The 17,848-nt window shown below is 39.2% G+C and overlaps 1 protein-coding gene across 5 annotated transcripts in view; it reads right to left on the bottom strand.

Moving 5' to 3' along the window:
• The window catches only part of Ccdc18 (coiled-coil domain containing 18), a 96,412-nt gene that overhangs the window by 20,723 nt on the left and 57,841 nt on the right, over positions 1–17,848 (bottom strand). For all 5 annotated transcript variants that reach the window (XM_034509275.2, XM_076937774.1, XM_076937775.1 and 2 more), the window contains 6 exons: positions 17,314–17,456; positions 15,197–15,360; positions 13,488–13,701; positions 7,221–7,320; positions 6,451–6,567; positions 2,297–2,440 (listed from right to left, as the gene is read on the bottom strand). In XM_034509275.2, the coding sequence (XP_034365166.1) occupies positions 2,297–2,440; positions 6,451–6,567; positions 7,221–7,320; positions 13,488–13,701; positions 15,197–15,360; positions 17,314–17,456 (882 nt within the window). The remainder of the gene's footprint in view (positions 1–2,296; positions 2,441–6,450; positions 6,568–7,220; positions 7,321–13,487; positions 13,702–15,196; positions 15,361–17,313; positions 17,457–17,848) is intronic.

The following is a 17,848-nucleotide window of genomic DNA, read 5'->3' on the forward strand; positions in this document are numbered from 1 at the left end:
GTCCTTAGTGATCAGAGAAATGCAAATCAAAATGACCCTGAGATTCCACCTTACACCAATCAGAATGGCTAATATCAAAATCTCAGGTGTCAACACATGTTGGCAAGGATGTGAAGAAAGAGGAACACTACTCCGTTGCTGGTGGGATTGAAAACTGGTACAACCACTCTGGAAATCAATCTGGAGGTTCCTCAGAAGATTGGAAATAGATCTACCTGAGGACCCAGCTATACCACTCTTGGGCATATACCCAAAAGATGCCCCACAATGCCACAAGGGCACATGTTCCACTATGTTCATAGTGGCCTTATTTGTGTCAGCCAGAAGCTGGAAACAACCCAGATGTCCCACAACATGGATACAGAAAATGTGGTTCATTTACACAATGGATTACTACTCAGCTATTAAGAATGAGGACATCCTGAGTTTTGCAGGCAAATGGATGGAACTAGAAAATATCATCCTGAGTGAGGTAACACAGACCCAAAGGGACATGCATGGTATGTACTCACTAATAAGTGGATAGATAATAGCCAAAAAAAAAAAAAAAAAAAAAAAAAAAGTACAGAATACCCAAGATATAGTCAACAGAATTCAAAAAGGTCAACAAGCTGCTAAAGGGCCCAAGTGAGGAAACCTCAGTCCCACTTGGGAGGGAGAAGAAAGCAACCACAAGGGGGAGGGAGGGAGGGACCTGGGAGGGACCTGGGATGTGGGAGGTGGCGGTGGGGGGGGGGCATAATCTGGTACTGGGTGAGGGAAAAGGACTGAAGCCCTGAGGACCAGCAGAAAGAATGGAAACAGGCAACCTCAGGAGTTAGGAGGTTGGGAGGACCCTCCAGAATGTACCAGAGACCTGGGAGGTAAGAGACTCTCGGGACTTAAAGGTAGGGACATTAAATGAAATGCCCTACAGTGGGGAGAAGGAACTTGTAGAGCCCACCTCGAGTAAGGGATGGGGTTAATACATCAAGTAAGGATGTGGGGTTGTCATCCCACAGTCAAAACTCTGATTCATAATCGTTCCTGTCTGAAAAAACTGCAGGGATGGAGAAAAGCCTGAGAAAAAGAAGGTCCAGTGACAGGCCCAAAGTGGGATCCAGCTCAAGGGGAGGCCCCACGGCCTGGCGCTATTCCTGAGGCTATGGAACACTCACATAAAGGAGCTATCATGACTGCCCTCCAAAACCCAACAAGCAGCTGAAAGAGTAAGATGCAGATATTTGCACCCAACCAATGGGACAGAAGCTGCTGGACCCTGTAGTTGAACTAGGGAAAAGCTGAAAGACGCTGAGAAGGGCAACCCTAAAGGAGGACCAGCAGTCTCAATTAACCTGGACCCTGAATCTCTTAGATACTGGATCACCAGGCATCATACACCAGCTGATATGAGGCCCCCAACACATACACAGCAGAGGACTGCCAGGTCTGGGTTCAGTCGGAGAAGATGCAACTAACCCTCAAGAGACTGGAGGCCCCAGGGAGTTTAGAGGTCTGATGGGAATGGGGGTAGGTGGTGGGGATACCCTAGTGGAGACAAGGGGATGGGGAAGAGGTATGGGATGTGGAACAGTTGGAGGGTGGACCCGGAGGGGAATAAAATCTGGAGTGTAAAAAACATATAAATTAATTAAAAAATAAATTAACTTAATAAATGCTAACTTATGCTTACTATACAATAATAGACAGCTCTGGTTGTTCAAAAAATGGGAATAAAAAAGGAGACAAAGTGTCCACTCTAAATTCTATAGGGAGAGACATAATCAATTAAACCCAATAATTACTATGAAATTACAAAAATTGAGTTTTTGACAATGAAAAAGTTATGTCCATTAGAGCTCACCAAAACAAATTCACATTTTTAAAAAGACCAGGGTATTGAAATAGATTCAACAATCAATATACATGAAACTAATATAAAGTCATCAAGTCACTAGTTCCTCTGGCAACACCATGCACTTAGTTGAAATAATACTGTTACTATATTTCAGCGTCTGGGTAAAGTTCCTCAAGTTCCTTTCACTTGTTAGTTCTGTGCCTCCAATTCTGCTGCACATCATATTTACATTGACAAGTATTCAACTGATACAAAAGCACACACTGTGGATTTATTACGTCCTTGCCCATATCAAAGCCAGAATAATCAGAAATTTTTAAAGGTCAAAAAACTAATAGCATCTGACACAAAAATTAGTTTTAAAAAACTTATGAGCACAGCTTCTGTATTTTAAAAGCAAAATGTTTAAAGCATATTCATTGCATTACCTTTTCCTTATGTGGGAAATACTTTACTTACACTTTCCATTTCTTTCATCCTTTGTTGTGTTCTCTCAACTTCCTTTTTCAGTTGAGATATCTCTTGTTCATTCTGGAGCATTATAAACTCCTTTTCTCGAAGCTGTTCTTTGGCGTTTTGCAACTTTTCATTTAAACTTTCTATCTGAATTTCAAACAGATGACCATCATCAACACAACTAAGAAAATATAATATACTCATAGTTGTGTTCTAAATTAAATTTTAAACACTTATGTCTAAAATATCTTAACCAATGAGCCATCTCTCCAGACCCTAAAATATCTAAAAGTTGACAGAAAATAGCTGTAATCCTAGCATTTTAGAGATTGAGGCAGAAGGGTAAGAAGTTCAAAGCCAGGTGACACTATATAGCAAGACCCTGTCACAAAAATAACAATCACAACAACAAAAAGCTAAAATTAAAATAGAAAAATATTTATTTTTCTGGAGCTAGAGAGATGGCTAAGTGGTTAAAGTACCTACTGCTTTTGCCAGGGACCTGGGTTCAGTTCCCAGCACCCATGTGGCACCTCACAAACATAGATACCTCCAGTTGTAGGAGATTTGGTGCCCTTTTCCGGCCTCTTGAGGATACATGATGCTGTAAGGCCCCCACGAAGGGAGAACCTCACCCAAGCCTCAGGAATTCACGGCCACCCAGTAATGCAATCAGCAAGAGGTATATTTTGATCAACATGTTGAGGTCAAGACCCATGACCCACACAGGGGCAGTGGGGTCTGACCCCGGGGCTTTGGAGACAGAGAGAATTTAAAGCCAAAAACCACAACTCAGGGTGGGGGGCTGGGAACCACAACCCAGAGGGAGTGAAGAAGGGTTATTAGAGAGCACCGGTGGAAAGTCCCAGCCCATTATTCAGTTTGTGACAGGGTCCAAGGAACAGTCATGGGGAACATTTTGTATAGGCTATTCTCTAAGAGACTATTCGTAATCAACCATCTATCTTGTGGTCAGCCAAGTTCCTGAAACACAGAGCTCTCAATGACCAAGCTGACCTGCACTCTTGGTTCTGCTCTGTCTGTTAGGAGTTTTTGAAAATTTTTAGCCCTTTCAATGCACAAACATACTTGCAAGCAAAGTACCCACTCACATAGGGACTGGAAGAATCTTTAATGTTTTTCCACCAGCCCACCTGAGATGATTGCCAGCAACTTTTACAGGTTCTCTTTACCACAGAATGAGAAAAGATCCTGCTAGAAGCCCCCTTTAACCGACCAGACTAGGACATGGCTACAGGTAGGGAGAGGCTGACAGTTTACCCTGCTGGGCTCTGGTGACAGGTAAAAAGTTACAGCGTATAGAGAGATTACAAGATTATACCCTGCAGGATTTAGTTAAAGAGACAGAAAAAGTATATCACAAAAGAGACTGAAGACTAGAATACTAGCCGCAGTTGTAAGAGATAGACAGAGAGAAAGGGCAGGGCCTAGACAGACAGGGAACCTGGGCAACAGAAGACCAAGACCAAATGAGAACAGAGAGATGCAAAGACATCTATTAGAAAAAGATAAGCGTGCCTACTGTAAAGAAAAAAGACACTGGGCTCGAGACTGCCCAAAGAAGAAAGGCAGGACCTCTAAGGTCCTGGCTCTCAAAGAAGATGACTAGAGGGGACCCTGAGAGTGACGGGGACCCCTGTAGACTTTCTGGTGGATACTAGAACAGAATACTCAGTTCTGAAACAATCATTGAGAAAAATTTTTTTAAAACCAAAAACCAAAAAGACCATAGTCATAGAGGCAACTGGGCAAAAACAATATTCTTGGACTACTTCACAAACTATTGATCTGGGGAAAGGACAAGTGTCTCATCCAGTTATTCCTGAGTACCTTATGCCTTTGTTGGGAGAGACAAAGTTAAAGTTTACTCAGACAGGACCAGGGGTGTCTTGAGAGAACCCCCACCTCTATGATATTGGCCTTAAAACTAAAGCCAGGCACTACATTTGACTACATCCACCACACTTAAAGGCCTACAAAGAACTAAGACTTGTCTGAAAGCCATCGCTGCCGTGGCCTAACTTAAATTGACTCTGGGACAGCAGATAACTGTTGTGACACCCCACTCCCTTGAGAACATTATCCGGCAGCCTCTTGACAGATAGATGACTAATGCCCACATGAAAGGGTGATCTTTGCCCCGACCCCGGCCATCCTGAACCCTTCCAGCTTACTGCCTGAGACTGATGATTCCTCCCCTGTCCCGCACTATACTGACATTCTGGCAAAAGACCAACCTTGGCCAGGAAGTCTGAACTGGTATACAGACCGGAGCAGCTTTGTGACTGAAGATAAGTGCATGGCGGGAGCAGCAGTGGTAGATAGAAAACAAGTGATTTGGGCCAGCAGCTTGCCAGAAAGAGCACTGATAGCAGGTATGCTTTTGCCACTGCCCATATTTGTGGGACAATTTACAGACAGAAGGGACTGCAGACTTCTGCAGGAAAAGTCATTGTCCTGGACATCAGAAAACCCAGGATACTGTTGCTGAAAAAATTCAGATGGCAGATTTGACTGCTAAAAAGGCTGCTCAAAGAGCTATGATCCTGACTGTTGAAAGTCCTAGAAAATATCTTAATGTCCATGTTAAAAATAGTCCTTCCACAGAGAAAAGGACAAATAAATGTGACAAATTTACATCGTTTAGCTCACCTAAGAGGTAAAAACCTGAAGAACTTGATAAAGTCCTCTCAATTTTATGTGGTGAACTTATCTGATGTAGCTGAAACAGTAATAAAAAACGGTAAGCCCTGTGCCCTGACTAACGCTGGGTATTCAAGATGGCCCCCAAGAAGAAGACTTCAAAGAGACAGACCTGGGGCCTACTGAGAAGTGGACTTCATGGAAATCAAACCTGCTAAATGTGATAACAAATACTTGTTAGTTTTTATAGATACTTTTTCAGGCTGGGTAAAAGCCTTTCCTACAAAGACTGAGACTGCCAACGTGGTAGCTAAGAAGATCTTAAAAGAGAACTTCCCCAGGTTTGAAATACCCAAGATAATTGGGTCTGACAATAGACCTGCCCTTGTTGCCCGGGTAAGTCAGGAACTGGCCACCTAGCTGGAGATTAATTAAAAATTACATTGTGCTTACAGACCCCAGAGTTCAAGACAGGTAAAAAAAGATAAAATTAGCCTTAGAGACCGGCTGGGGATGACTAGACAGCCCTCCTTCCTTTTGCCTTATTCTGGGTTATGATTTAAGCTAACACATTATAAAATTTTATGGGGGTGGGGGGTGTCTCCAACACTTACTGAGACAGGCAAAATATATGATTCTGATGTTGTTCTTTCTAAATCCCTGTTCGCCCAAATGAAAACACTTGAGGTGATCTGACATGAGGTCTAGGAGCAGTTAAAAGAAGCTTATGAGACTGAAGACCTGAGTGTGTCTCGTTAGTTCCAGGTTGAAGATGCTGTTCTCATCTGCCAACACCAGGTTGAGAACCTTGAGCCTCACTAGAAAGGACCATACCTGGTGTTCCTGACCACCCCCACCGAGGTGAAAGTTGAAGACATCTCTAAATAGATTAGTTACCTTTGTTAGAAAAAAAAAAGTGCTGTTCAGATTTTGATGGTACGCCAAGTTTTATGATTAAAACTCTTACATCAGAAGAAGTGGAGAAATGAAAGCGTTAAAAATTTTCAGAAACTCCTAGCAGGTTGAGCAGAACCAAGAGTGCAGGTCAGCTTGGTCGTTGAGAGCAATGTGTTTCAGGAACTTGGCTGACCACAAGATAGATGGTTGATTACGAATAGTCTCTTAGAGAATAGCCTATACAAAATGTTCCCCATGACTGTTCCTTGGACCCTGTCACAAACTGAATAATGGACTGGGACTTTCCACAGGTGCTCTCCAATAACCCTCCTTTTACTCCACCTGGGTTGTGATTTTCACCCAAGTTGTGGTTTTTGGCTTTAAATTCTCTCTGTCTCCAAAGCCCCGGGGTCAGACCCCACTGCCCCTGTGTGGGTCATGGGTCTTGACCTCAACATGTTGATCGAAATATACCTCTTGCTGATTGCATCAAGTGGCTGTGAATTCCTGAGGCTTGGGTGAGGTCCTCCCTTTGTGGGGGCCTTACAGTGTTACTTTTTAAACAATATTAAAATATAAAATTCTAAAATAATTACCTGTTTGTTGCTTTCTTTAAGTTCTAAATCTGATTTTTCCAGGGTACCCTCTAATTTGATTATTTTTTGCTCCATTTCTCCTCTGTGTTCACGAATGGTCATATCCAAATGTGTAACCTAAATATAAAAGTAGTATCAAGCTGGTTCCTCAATTTTATTGTAATATAAACAGTTGTATGGGTAGAATATACATTTACTACAGAAATCAGTAAGTGATAAGCTAATTCCAAATGAAGTTTGTTTTTTGTTTTTTTTTTTTTAAAGTAGGGCCTTGAACATATACATAGTATATGTTATTGAAGCTTAACATGTAAAATAAAATAAAAGGATTCAGGTGTCAATTTATATTGGAATAAAAACTGCTAAATAATGCCTCATTCTCCCAACATTTAGTTCATAGTAATGTGTTCAATCCCATCTTCTTTTAATATACAACAAAAAATAAACAGGGCTACAAGCAAACCTTTACTCTTAAAAAGGTATTTACTGGTTGGGCTGAGTTGTAGTTTAATCATAAAGAACTGACCTCCCTATCCAGTTCCCAGGAAGACAGACAAGCCTTTCAGCCAGTATCTATATTCCCAGCATTTGGAACTCTGAGGCAAAAGAATGATAAACTCATGGCCAAACAGCAATTTGTCTAAAAAAAAAAAATCAGTTGCATATCTAACCTTAAATATTTACATCAGAAAAAAACTGGCTATTTTTAAAACCCTTAATGACTATCCCATGGTAGAAAATCTGTACAAATATAATTAGGGAAGAATCACCTGAGCTGCTCTTTGCTTCAGCTCCCAATTTCTCTCCTTAAGTGCCTGATTCATTTCACTAAGTTCTTGTTTTTTGTCTTCAATTTCCATCTTACATTCTCTAAAATTTGACAAAAGAAAAAGATCAAAGTAGATAACATGAATACTATAACTTCTTAAAGATAAATTATTGCTAGTTTCCCATAATTAAAAGCAAAAGAATGTGTGTAGTTAATTCAGATTGAAAGTATTTAAATCAAAGGAATGATGTGTAAAGAAACAAACAAAAGTTAACTCTTACAGAGATGGGTTCCCTGAAATAATTTGGCTAGTTTACTCAGGGTTAGGGCTTCAGAGCTTTTATCTAAACATATAATAAGGTACCGAGAAACTGAGGAAGACACCAATATCACTCTCTGACCACACAGACCATGTGCTCCCACATATAGGCTAATATGCGTGCACACACACCCATACACACACACACACCCCTCAAAATGTAACAGAGCAAGAACAGTATGAAATGAGGCCAGGAAAATAGAAACCTGATCAGACAGGGTTGGTATTATAAAGACTTGGAGATTTTAAAAACTGTGGTCTGTGGTAAAACACATAAACCGTTGTCCTTTTGGACGTTTTAAGGGACATAACTAACTGAATTAACTCTGTCACAGTGTTAATTCCCATTATCTTTTCCCAGTACTGTTTTGTATTTCAGCAAAGGTAAGTCCTATATCCTTCAGGGAGTATCTTTTGGTTAACCCTTCCCTTAGTTCCTGGCAAACACCAATCTTTGCTATTATTAGACTTATCAGTTCTAGAAACTGTTCAGCCGGGCAGTGGTGGCACAGGCCTTTAATCCCAGCACTTGGGAGGCAGAGGAAGGTAGATTTCTGAGTTCAAGGCCACCCTGGTCTACAGAGTGAGTTCCAGGACAGCCAGGGCTTCACAGAGGAACCCTGTCTTGAAAAACCAAAAAAAAAAAAAAAAAAAAAAGAAACTGTTCATATAAACAGAATTATACCATACCACATGGGCTTGGCTTCTCTGACTTAGCATGTTTTTAGGGTCTGTCTACTTTGTAGCACGGATCATCACTATTTTATTGCTTTTCTGCCTAAACAATATTCCTTGCATGGATACACCATATTTTCTTTACCTATTCATCAATGGTGACAAATTGCCACATTTTTGGCTACTGTAAAGAGAGGTGCTATAAACACTTGTGTATAATTCTTGTTCAACGAACCATTCTCAATGCTTTTAGATATATGTCTAGGAAAATTATTATACTAAATGATAGTTTTTATGTTTAAGTTATCAAGAAATTGAAATTATTTCCCACATTAGCTATCATTATTTTGATTTTCTACTAGCAATAAATGGAAATTTTATTTCTCTACAAACTCCCTAATACTTGGTATTTTCTGGTTTTTTGGGCTTTTTTGTTAAGGGCCAATCTACTTAGTAATGAAGTTGTATCTATATGTTTCATTTCCAAAGAAATTAAGATTTTACTGGGAAGCCATCAAAAATCAATATGATCTGATTTATGTTTATAATCAAAAACAATAATCTATGGGAAATGGATTAGTAATGAAAACAAGACCATAAAGAGCCCATTAGGAAGACCCAGCCATATACTATGAAAGAAACAATAATGGTCTGTGCATAGTGGTAATACAAAGTCAATGGATTTTATAATATATTTTAGAAATAAGGTTGACAAGATGTGCTAATAATAATAAAGTAAATAAAAAAAGAATAGGATAAGTCTACAGATTTCTGGTTTGAGCAGCAATATAGGAAGATGGGCAGGGCAGAGTGATAAGAAAATAAATGAGTGTTTTGAGATGCCTCTTAAAATATCCATTCTAAAAGGCTGGCAAGATGGTTCAGCAGCTAACACAGTTGATACCAAGACTGACAACCTGAACTTAATCCCTGAGACCAATACGGTGAAAGGAAAGAATGCTCACAATTTGTCATTTAATCTCAACATGTGCATCATGACACATGTCACACCTCCACCTATGTGCACACAAAATAAATGAGTAAAAATTTAGTAAGATCCAGCTTAGTTGTTCCCCTGTGGACCTTCCCAGCCTTTCCTTCCTGCCCAACTCCATTGCTTTTTGTCAGCCACTGATACCTAGGTAGGCGACTCTTGTTATCCTCCTGTCCTCTGTGACAGTCTCTCCATTCTCACCCTGTAGCAGCCTGCTTATCCCTTCTGGACACCCAGATCACACCTATGAACACCTGATATTTTTTTTTTTTTTATAAATAAGCCAGAAATGCATATTGGGAAAAATAAAGCATCTTCAACAAAGTGCTGGTCAAACTAAATAGCTGTGTACAGAAGAATGCAAAGAGATCTATGTTTATCACCCCAAACAAAACTGAACTCCAAATGGACCAAACACCTTAGAATAAGGCCAGATACCCTGAGTCTGACAAAAGAGAGTAGGGGATAGGCTTAAATTCATTGGCACAAGAAAAGACTTTCTGAACAGGAGAGGGATAGCACAGACACTAAGAACAACAATTAATTAATGAGACCCCATGAAACTAAAAAGCTTCTGTATGACAAAGAATATATCAATGGGGTAAAGCACCATGCTACAGAATAGGAAAAGATCTTTACCTACTATACTTCCAATAGAGGACTAATATACAAATATATAAAAAACTAAAAAACTGGACATCAAGAAAACAAATAGCCAATTAAAAATGGAACATGGAACTATGAAGAGAGATTTCAAAGGATGAAAAACAAATGGCTGAGAAACCTGGGAAGAATTACTCAACACCCTTAGTCATCAGGAAAATGAAAATTGAAACTACTGTGAGATTTCATCTGACACCAGTCAGATGGCCAAGACCAATAAAACAAATAACAGCTCATGCTGGTGAGGATGTGAGAGAAGGGGGTCACTTGATCATTTGTGGAAGTGCAACTTTTACAACCACTAGACAAATCTGTATGGTGGTTCCTCAGAAAGCTGAGAATAGATCTATGCCTAAGATCCAGTTATATTACTCTTGGACATATACCCAAAGGACTCTACATCTTACTACCAAAATGCTTGCTCATCCATGATCACTGCCGCTTTATTCAAAACAGTAAGAAACTGGGAACAGCCAAGATGAATGGATAGTGAAACTGTGGTATATTTACACACACACACAAAAAACATCCTGAGTGAGGTAACACGGACCCCAAAAGACAATTATGTCTTCTCTTATATGTAGATATTAGCTTTTAAGCCTTCAACAGATGTGCTCCAATCCATACAGCCACAAAAGTTAGGTAACTTCTAAGGGACTAGTGAGGAGGAAGAAAGGCTCTCTCAAGAAAGGGGAAATAAAATCTATAGTTATAGAGGGAAGGGGAGACCATTGATTTGGAAGAGGAAATGGATGGGGGGTAAGGGAAGGAATATATGGAGGGGCAACTAACACTGAAAGTCATTTCAGGGCTCAAAGAGAATGTAATTTAGTTTTTAGTAGAACCATCCATACACACACACACACACACACACACACACACACACACACACACACAAGAAATATAAATGGCGTCACCATAAACAGGGAGACAATGCCTCAAACATCTCAGGCTACTGCCAAGGCTACTGGTTCCTCTCCGAAAACTTATGGGAAAGCCCTATTACTGAAGACAACACACACACACATATACATAAATATAAATGTATATATATATCATTGAACATGGAGAAGTTGAGCTGGTGCCTAACTAGAGCCTCTTGCACCCCTACTGACTGGTGTTCATCAAACTGGAAGGTTCTGCATGCTACTAAAAGAAAGGTAACCATCAACCTAGCTAAAAACCCTGGAATCTAAAACAGTGGCCTGTTGGCAAGAAATGCTGGTGTAATGGTGGCACAAATGAAGGAGTAACCAATGCCTTTCTGATTGGATTTAAAGCCCACTCTACAAGATGGAACCCAAGCCTGACACTGTTGGGGGGCCAAGAACCCAAACAGGACTAGATAGGCCGCAGACCTAGGGCAAAAACAACTACTACTGTTAAAGGACAGATCAATAAAATGTGTCCTAATGACATTCTGCAATACCCAGAGATCAGTGCCTCATTCATCCATTATCAGAGAACTTTCCTCTTGTATTAGATAAAAACTAACAAAGAGCCGGGCGGTGGTGGCGCACACCTTTAATCCCAGCACTTGGGAGGCAGAGGCAGGCGGATTTCTGAGTTCAAGGCCAGCCTGGTCTACAGAGTGAGTTCCAGGACAGCCAAGGCTATACAGAGAAACCCTGTCTCGAAAAAAAAAAAAAAAAAAAAAAAAAAACCTAACAAAGAAACCTACAACTGGAAAATGTATAGAGAATTCTCAGTCCTAAACAGGGTGTCTTTATCAACGGCCCCCCCTGCCCCCTTTCCCTCAGAGCTCAGGGAGCTATGCAGAAAAAGAGGGAAAAATTTATAAAATCCAGAGGTGATAGATGACTACAGATTCAACAGTACTGATGAGCATATGAACACCCAGAGCCTATGGTACCACACACAGGGCTTACAAGATAAATGGATCTCAGTGCAGGAAGGGGGCAGTGGACACAGACTCCCAATTCATTAGATATGACCAGCAGTAAATGGCTAACACAAAATGAACTCAATGGTATTTTTGTCAACTTTTGTCAAATAATGCTTTGTTTGACTAGCTTTTGGCCTGCTGGTCTTTTGTTTGTATATGGTTTCTGGTTGTGGTTTTGTGGGGTTTTCTGTGTATGTGTTTCTTACGGGTTTTGCTTGTTTGTTTGTTGAACTGTTGTTGTTATTTTGCCAGTTGGATTTCTAAATTAATTAGAAACTAATTAATTAGAGAGGAAGAGGGAAGGGCACGGAATGGATTGGGTATGGACGGGGTGAATGGATCTCAAAGAAGTTGGGGGAAGGGGAAACCATGATCGGATCTATTGTATAAAGAAAAATTTTCCATAAGTTTTTTAAAAAATATTTTAAAAAACTAAAATAAAAAAATGAAATCATTGGTATGTTTTGTTGTGTTTGTTTTGCTTTGGAAGGTTTTTTGTTGTTGTTGTTTTGTTTTTTGAGACAGGGTTTCTCTATATAGCTCTTGCTATCTTGGAACTCACTCTATAGACCAGGCTGGCCTCAAACTCAGAGATCTGCCTGCCTCTGCCTACAGAGTGCTAGGATTAAAGGTGTGTACCACAAATGACCAACTGTAATAATTGAATAATTGTTTTTTAAATCCACATGGAGTCAAACGGTAAGTAGTTGGGTACTAATTAATTAGAGCTAAGAAAGAAGTCAAAACTAGAGAAATGGATTCACAATTATTTTTGATACAGTATTTAAAAGTACATGAAATTTATTAAGTGTGAGGCCATAGAGCATGAGGTTCTATACTGAATCCTGGGTATTAATTCTAATTTTCTGGGTAATCCTGCAGCTCTTGCTTAACCATAAAAATACATGTAAGTTTGTTACAAATAAAATACATGTAAGTTTGTTTTAAAGAAATGAGATGGGGCTGGTGAGATGGCTGGCTCAGTGGTTAAGAGCACTGACTGCTCTTCCAGAGGTCATGAGTTCAAATCCCAGCAACCACATGGTGGCTCACAACCATCCATAATGAGATCTGATGCCCTCATATGGGTGTCTGAAGACAGCTACAGTGTACTTACACAAAATAAATAAATAAATTCTTTAAAAAAAAAAAAAAAAGAAATGAGACCATATGTTACATCCCTGGCATAATCCTAGCTTAAAATAAGAGCTTAATATATGCAGTATATTGGTCTGGGAATGCTGGTACATATGTTTAATCACAGCACTTGGTAAGCAGATATAGGGGAATCTCTGAGTTCAAGGCCAGGTTGGTCTACAAAGTAAGACCCTGTCTCCTAAGGGAAAATATACAGAGTTACTATTAATAATATTTGGCTTTTAGTCACTGCTGTATGCTTGCCTAATCTTTTTTTTTTTTTTAATTTTTCCTTTTTTCTCAAAAAGCTACTTGGACAGTGTGAAACTAATCACAAAGTGAGGGCAGAAGCATTAGCAGCCACAGAAACTTCTCTCACTGGTCAGATGGGTCACAGGATGGTCACAAAGGCAAAACAAAACAAAACAAAACAAACTTACAAAACTGAGCAAAACAAAAGCAGTTGACAAGTTGGGCCATTTAGAGTTCAACAATATATTTTGTGGTATGATCCAATGACTCAAAATAACGAAATATGTGTAATTATGATATCTTTTCTTTTTATTTGACTCACCTCAGTTCAGCAGTGAGATCCTTTATTGTAGTGTATTTTTCCTCTAATGATAACTGAGCCTTTTGTAGTACATCTCTCAATTCCTGTAGTTGTCTTAAGGTACTTTTCAATTCTCCATGAGCGTTCTGTAATTCATTTTCCAGAGCTTCCCGTTTCTGCATGGTTTCTGTCAGTTCAGTTTCTGTGTGGTGTTGTAACTTCTCTAACTCCTTCACTATTTAGAAGACAAAATCATTTAAATATATATATAAAGCATTTCTATTAAGAACTTTAGGAGTAAGTATAATTAATTATAGTCAAGGGCCAGGAAAGATGCTTCAGTTATTAAAGTGCCAGCTGTTAGTCATAAGGACCTGAGTTGAGTTACCAAACACACACACATAAGACTGTGTTTTAACCCTATTAGTACTGGTGTAGACAGACAGATTACTGAAGCTCACTGCTCAGTTAGCCCTGCCAATCAGTCAAAATTCCTGTCTCAAAACATAAGATGGACAGCAGTCCAGGAATATACCCAACTCCAAACTCTGTCCTCCACATGCACATAATCACATAAACATGTAAATAAAACACACACATGTGCATGCATGCACATGAATGCACACACAAGAATATTCAATCTGAGGGCTGGAATCTATGAAACTCTCAGTTTGAAGAGTACTTTCCCAGCATTCACAAGGCCCTGGATTTAATCTCCAGTACTGATAAACTGGATATGTTTTACCTGTATATTATTAATCTTAGCACTAGAGAGGGGGGAAGCAGGAGGATCAGAAGTTCATTGTTGTTCTTCACTACATATGTAGTTCTGGTGCCAGCCTTGGATTCATGAGACTCTATTCAAAACAAACAAACAAACAATCGGATAGAACTTTATAGATACGGATATCTACTTTTACTTATCTAGAGGCAAAATACTGAACACTGTCCCTTGTAGCCCCAACACAACTGTTCATTTTGTTCCACTTAAATATAATGTCTTAGTGTTCCATTACTATGAAGAAACACCTCGACTTAGGCCACTCTTAAGAAAGAAAACATTTGGGCTAGAGAGATGGCTCAGCAGTTGAGAATACTGGCTGCTCTTTCAGAGGACCAGGTTCAATTGCTAGCACCCACATGGTGGCTCACAACTGTCTGTAACTCCAGTTCCAGGGGACTTGACACTCTCACACAAGACATGTATTCAGGCAAAAAAACAATGCATATAACTAAAAAGAAATATTTTTCTCAGAAAAAAAAAGAAAACATTTAATTGGGGGCTTGCTTACAATTTTAGAAGTTTAGTCCATTGTCATTGTGCTAGGGACTATGATGGCAGGCAAGCAGAAAATGGAGTAGCAACTGAGACCTACATCCTGATCCAAAAATGGCAGGAGAAGAAAGTCAAACTGGGCCTGGCCCAGGCTTTTGAAACTTTAAAGCCCACCCCCAGTCCCCTACTTCCTCAACAAGGCCACACCTATGCCAACAAGGCCACACCCACTCCAACAAGGCCACACCCAACAAGGCCACACCTACACCAACAAGGCCACAGCCCACAATCTTTTACAAGTAGTGCCACTCCCTGATGACTAAGCATCCAAATGTATGGGCCTCGAGAGGCCATTCTTACTCAAACTAACACACATACACACACACACACACACACACACACACACACACACACACACACGTATTCAAGCTAATTCAACTAACTGGTTGCTTACCTGAATTTGTTTTCTTTTCTAGTTCTGTTTTTGTCTGATCTAAAATCATATCTAACTGAGAAAGATTTATGGATTTATTTTCCCCATCTCGTTTCAAATGAATTATTTCTTTTTCCATTTTAGACAGCTCCTCTTTGTACTGATCCATCTCAAGTTTCGCTTGCCTAATTAAAGCACCAAACAATAGAACATGTAATTTGGAAACTTTAAACCAAAAGACTTGTCTTTTACTTTTAAGTATGCAAATTCTATTAGGTTAAATATTAGCAAAATCTCCACACAGATTTTTAAGTCACCTATTATACTTTTTAAATTTTCAGCCTAACTACATATAACTTATAAAATTTCGTAGAGATTGAGAACATATAAGGATAAGCACATGATAGTTCCATTATCTGAAACATTAACAAAGAGGCTAAATAAACTATCATAAAGACCATATTAATCATACAGAATCAGTGATTTTTATTTAAGACATAATCAAGATGCCTGTTTTAGATTTAAAAGTGATTAGAAATTCTTAGACTGATCAGCATAAGCCAACAAGAAAGCTAACAGAGTGATTTTTAGTGACTTGATGTTTAGGTCAGTAATGCAGAGTAATAGCTACAATCTCAGTTCAGGTGGGGAGCAGGGAGAGGAGGAACACAGTTTGTAAGTTTGTAAGTAGCTCAAACGACATACTAAGGCCCTGTCTCAAAAAAAAAAACAGAGGAAAGGAAGCAAAAAGGTATCAGAATAGTAATATATTAGAAATAATAGTAAATATTAGAAACAGTGAGATCTAGGGTGGAAATATAATAATCAGAGAAGAAAGCTTTTAGAAAAGAATACTCAAGTCATAACCTGAATCAGTTAAATGAATACTGACCAACAGCTGACACTGGAGAGAGCAGTGAGTCAGGTGGACAATATCTGATGGCACTAGTTCAGAGTACAACTTTGACTCTCTGGTATAAGAACATGGGACAAAGTTTCTTTAGTTTAGAAGCCTGCAACAGAACTAGTAATGTCCTCAGGGTAATGTCAGAGGTTTCTTATAGTGAGAGAAGAGAAAAGGCAGAGGACACAGTGGATGTGTGTGCGCTCCCACTCCAGAAGGAACAACAGGAGTTCTCAGAAGCTGGCTGTGATAGGAGAAAACAGCAATGGGCCTGGGATTGGAAATCTAGCATTTCTCGTATTTCTTGTATTTTGTATTCTTGTATTTCAAGGATAGCACTAGAGTGTGGATAGTCTTCATTGCTTCACAATTGTCACTAGTGGAAATGCTGTACTAGTGGCTAGTGTACTAGTGGCACCTGTTAATAGGAAAGAAATCATAAAGGAACAATCTGTCACTGGCACAAGTGAGAAGCATGTATCTGGTCAAGCAAGTACTACTCTACGCCCATAGGCCCTATCGTAATACTTAATCCCTGTCAATGAGAAAGGAAATCTGGGACATAATGTTTAGCTCCTGCATGTGAGTTCACATTTGACTACTTCTGGTATAAATGGGGGTAGAATTATGTCAACTTACTGAGGTAATTTTGAATGTCTAGTCAAGGCTGAGAACTATTTTACTTATCCCATATACAATTAAGTCCCCTGGCTGGTTGGTGATGGTACACACCTTTTATCCCAGCACTTGGGCAAAGGCAAGGGGATCTCTGAGTTGAGGTTCTCAGAGTGAGTTATAGGACAGCTAGGGCTACACAGAGAAGCCCTCTCTTGAAAAACCAAATGAAACAAAACAACAACAACAAAACACCATATCAGGTCCCCTGAGAGTTTCCACAGTGAGAAGAGAACTTCGCCCATAACTTTCAGTGTTATTTGTAATTTAATACAGCAGGTACTGAGTGCCTGTAAACTATAAGAACTGTGCTAGTTATACTAAATGTTGTGGGAACCTTAAAATAAGCTAAATAGAGTCCTTATTTTAAGATAAGAAAGCAAAAATTATAGTATAATAAAAAAAAGATAAAATGAAGGATATGAGGGAGATAGAAGAAAATGCTATAGGAACTTAGGCTATGAAGAAAAATATCTTACTGCATATTATCAAATCTGAAACTCAAACTTACCAACACAAAATTGAGAAGGCCAATAAAACTACTATATTCAAATTTTACCTGGCAGTACTAGTTAGCTCAATAATTTTTTGCCTTTTCAAATCTCCATCACGTATGGCTGTTTCGTATTTCTCTTCCATTTTTCTCAACTTTTCTGTTGAAGTTTCCCTTTGTTTCTGAAGCTCTTGCTCTTGCTTTGATACCTGTTCAGTTAAGTGCTTAAATTTATTACAAGCCAACACTATCCAGAAAAGAAAATACTTTATATAGAGTCTACCCTATCATTTAGTTTTAGATGCATTCTAAAAATCAAGATAAGCTTTGGTGTGGTGGAATGAAACTACAGTTCAAATACTGGAAAGGCTGAGGGTAGAAGAACACCTGAGTCCGGGAGCTCAAGGCCAATCTCGGCAATATAAAAAGACTCCATCTCAAAAATTAAATTAAAAATAATAAAATTAAAATATAAACAAGGATGATTTGAAACAACAAGAGCAAAACTAACTTTTAAGTAAGTTATTCCTGTATCTCCTTACAGCAGTGCACATGTGTAACAGTAAAGGGAGTTCTAAGAATTGAACAAGTCCAGGGGAGA

Source organism: Arvicanthis niloticus, chromosome 7, assembly GCF_011762505.2.
Source record: "Arvicanthis niloticus isolate mArvNil1 chromosome 7, mArvNil1.pat.X, whole genome shotgun sequence".
Classification (NCBI taxonomy): Eukaryota; Metazoa; Chordata; class Mammalia; order Rodentia; family Muridae; genus Arvicanthis; species Arvicanthis niloticus.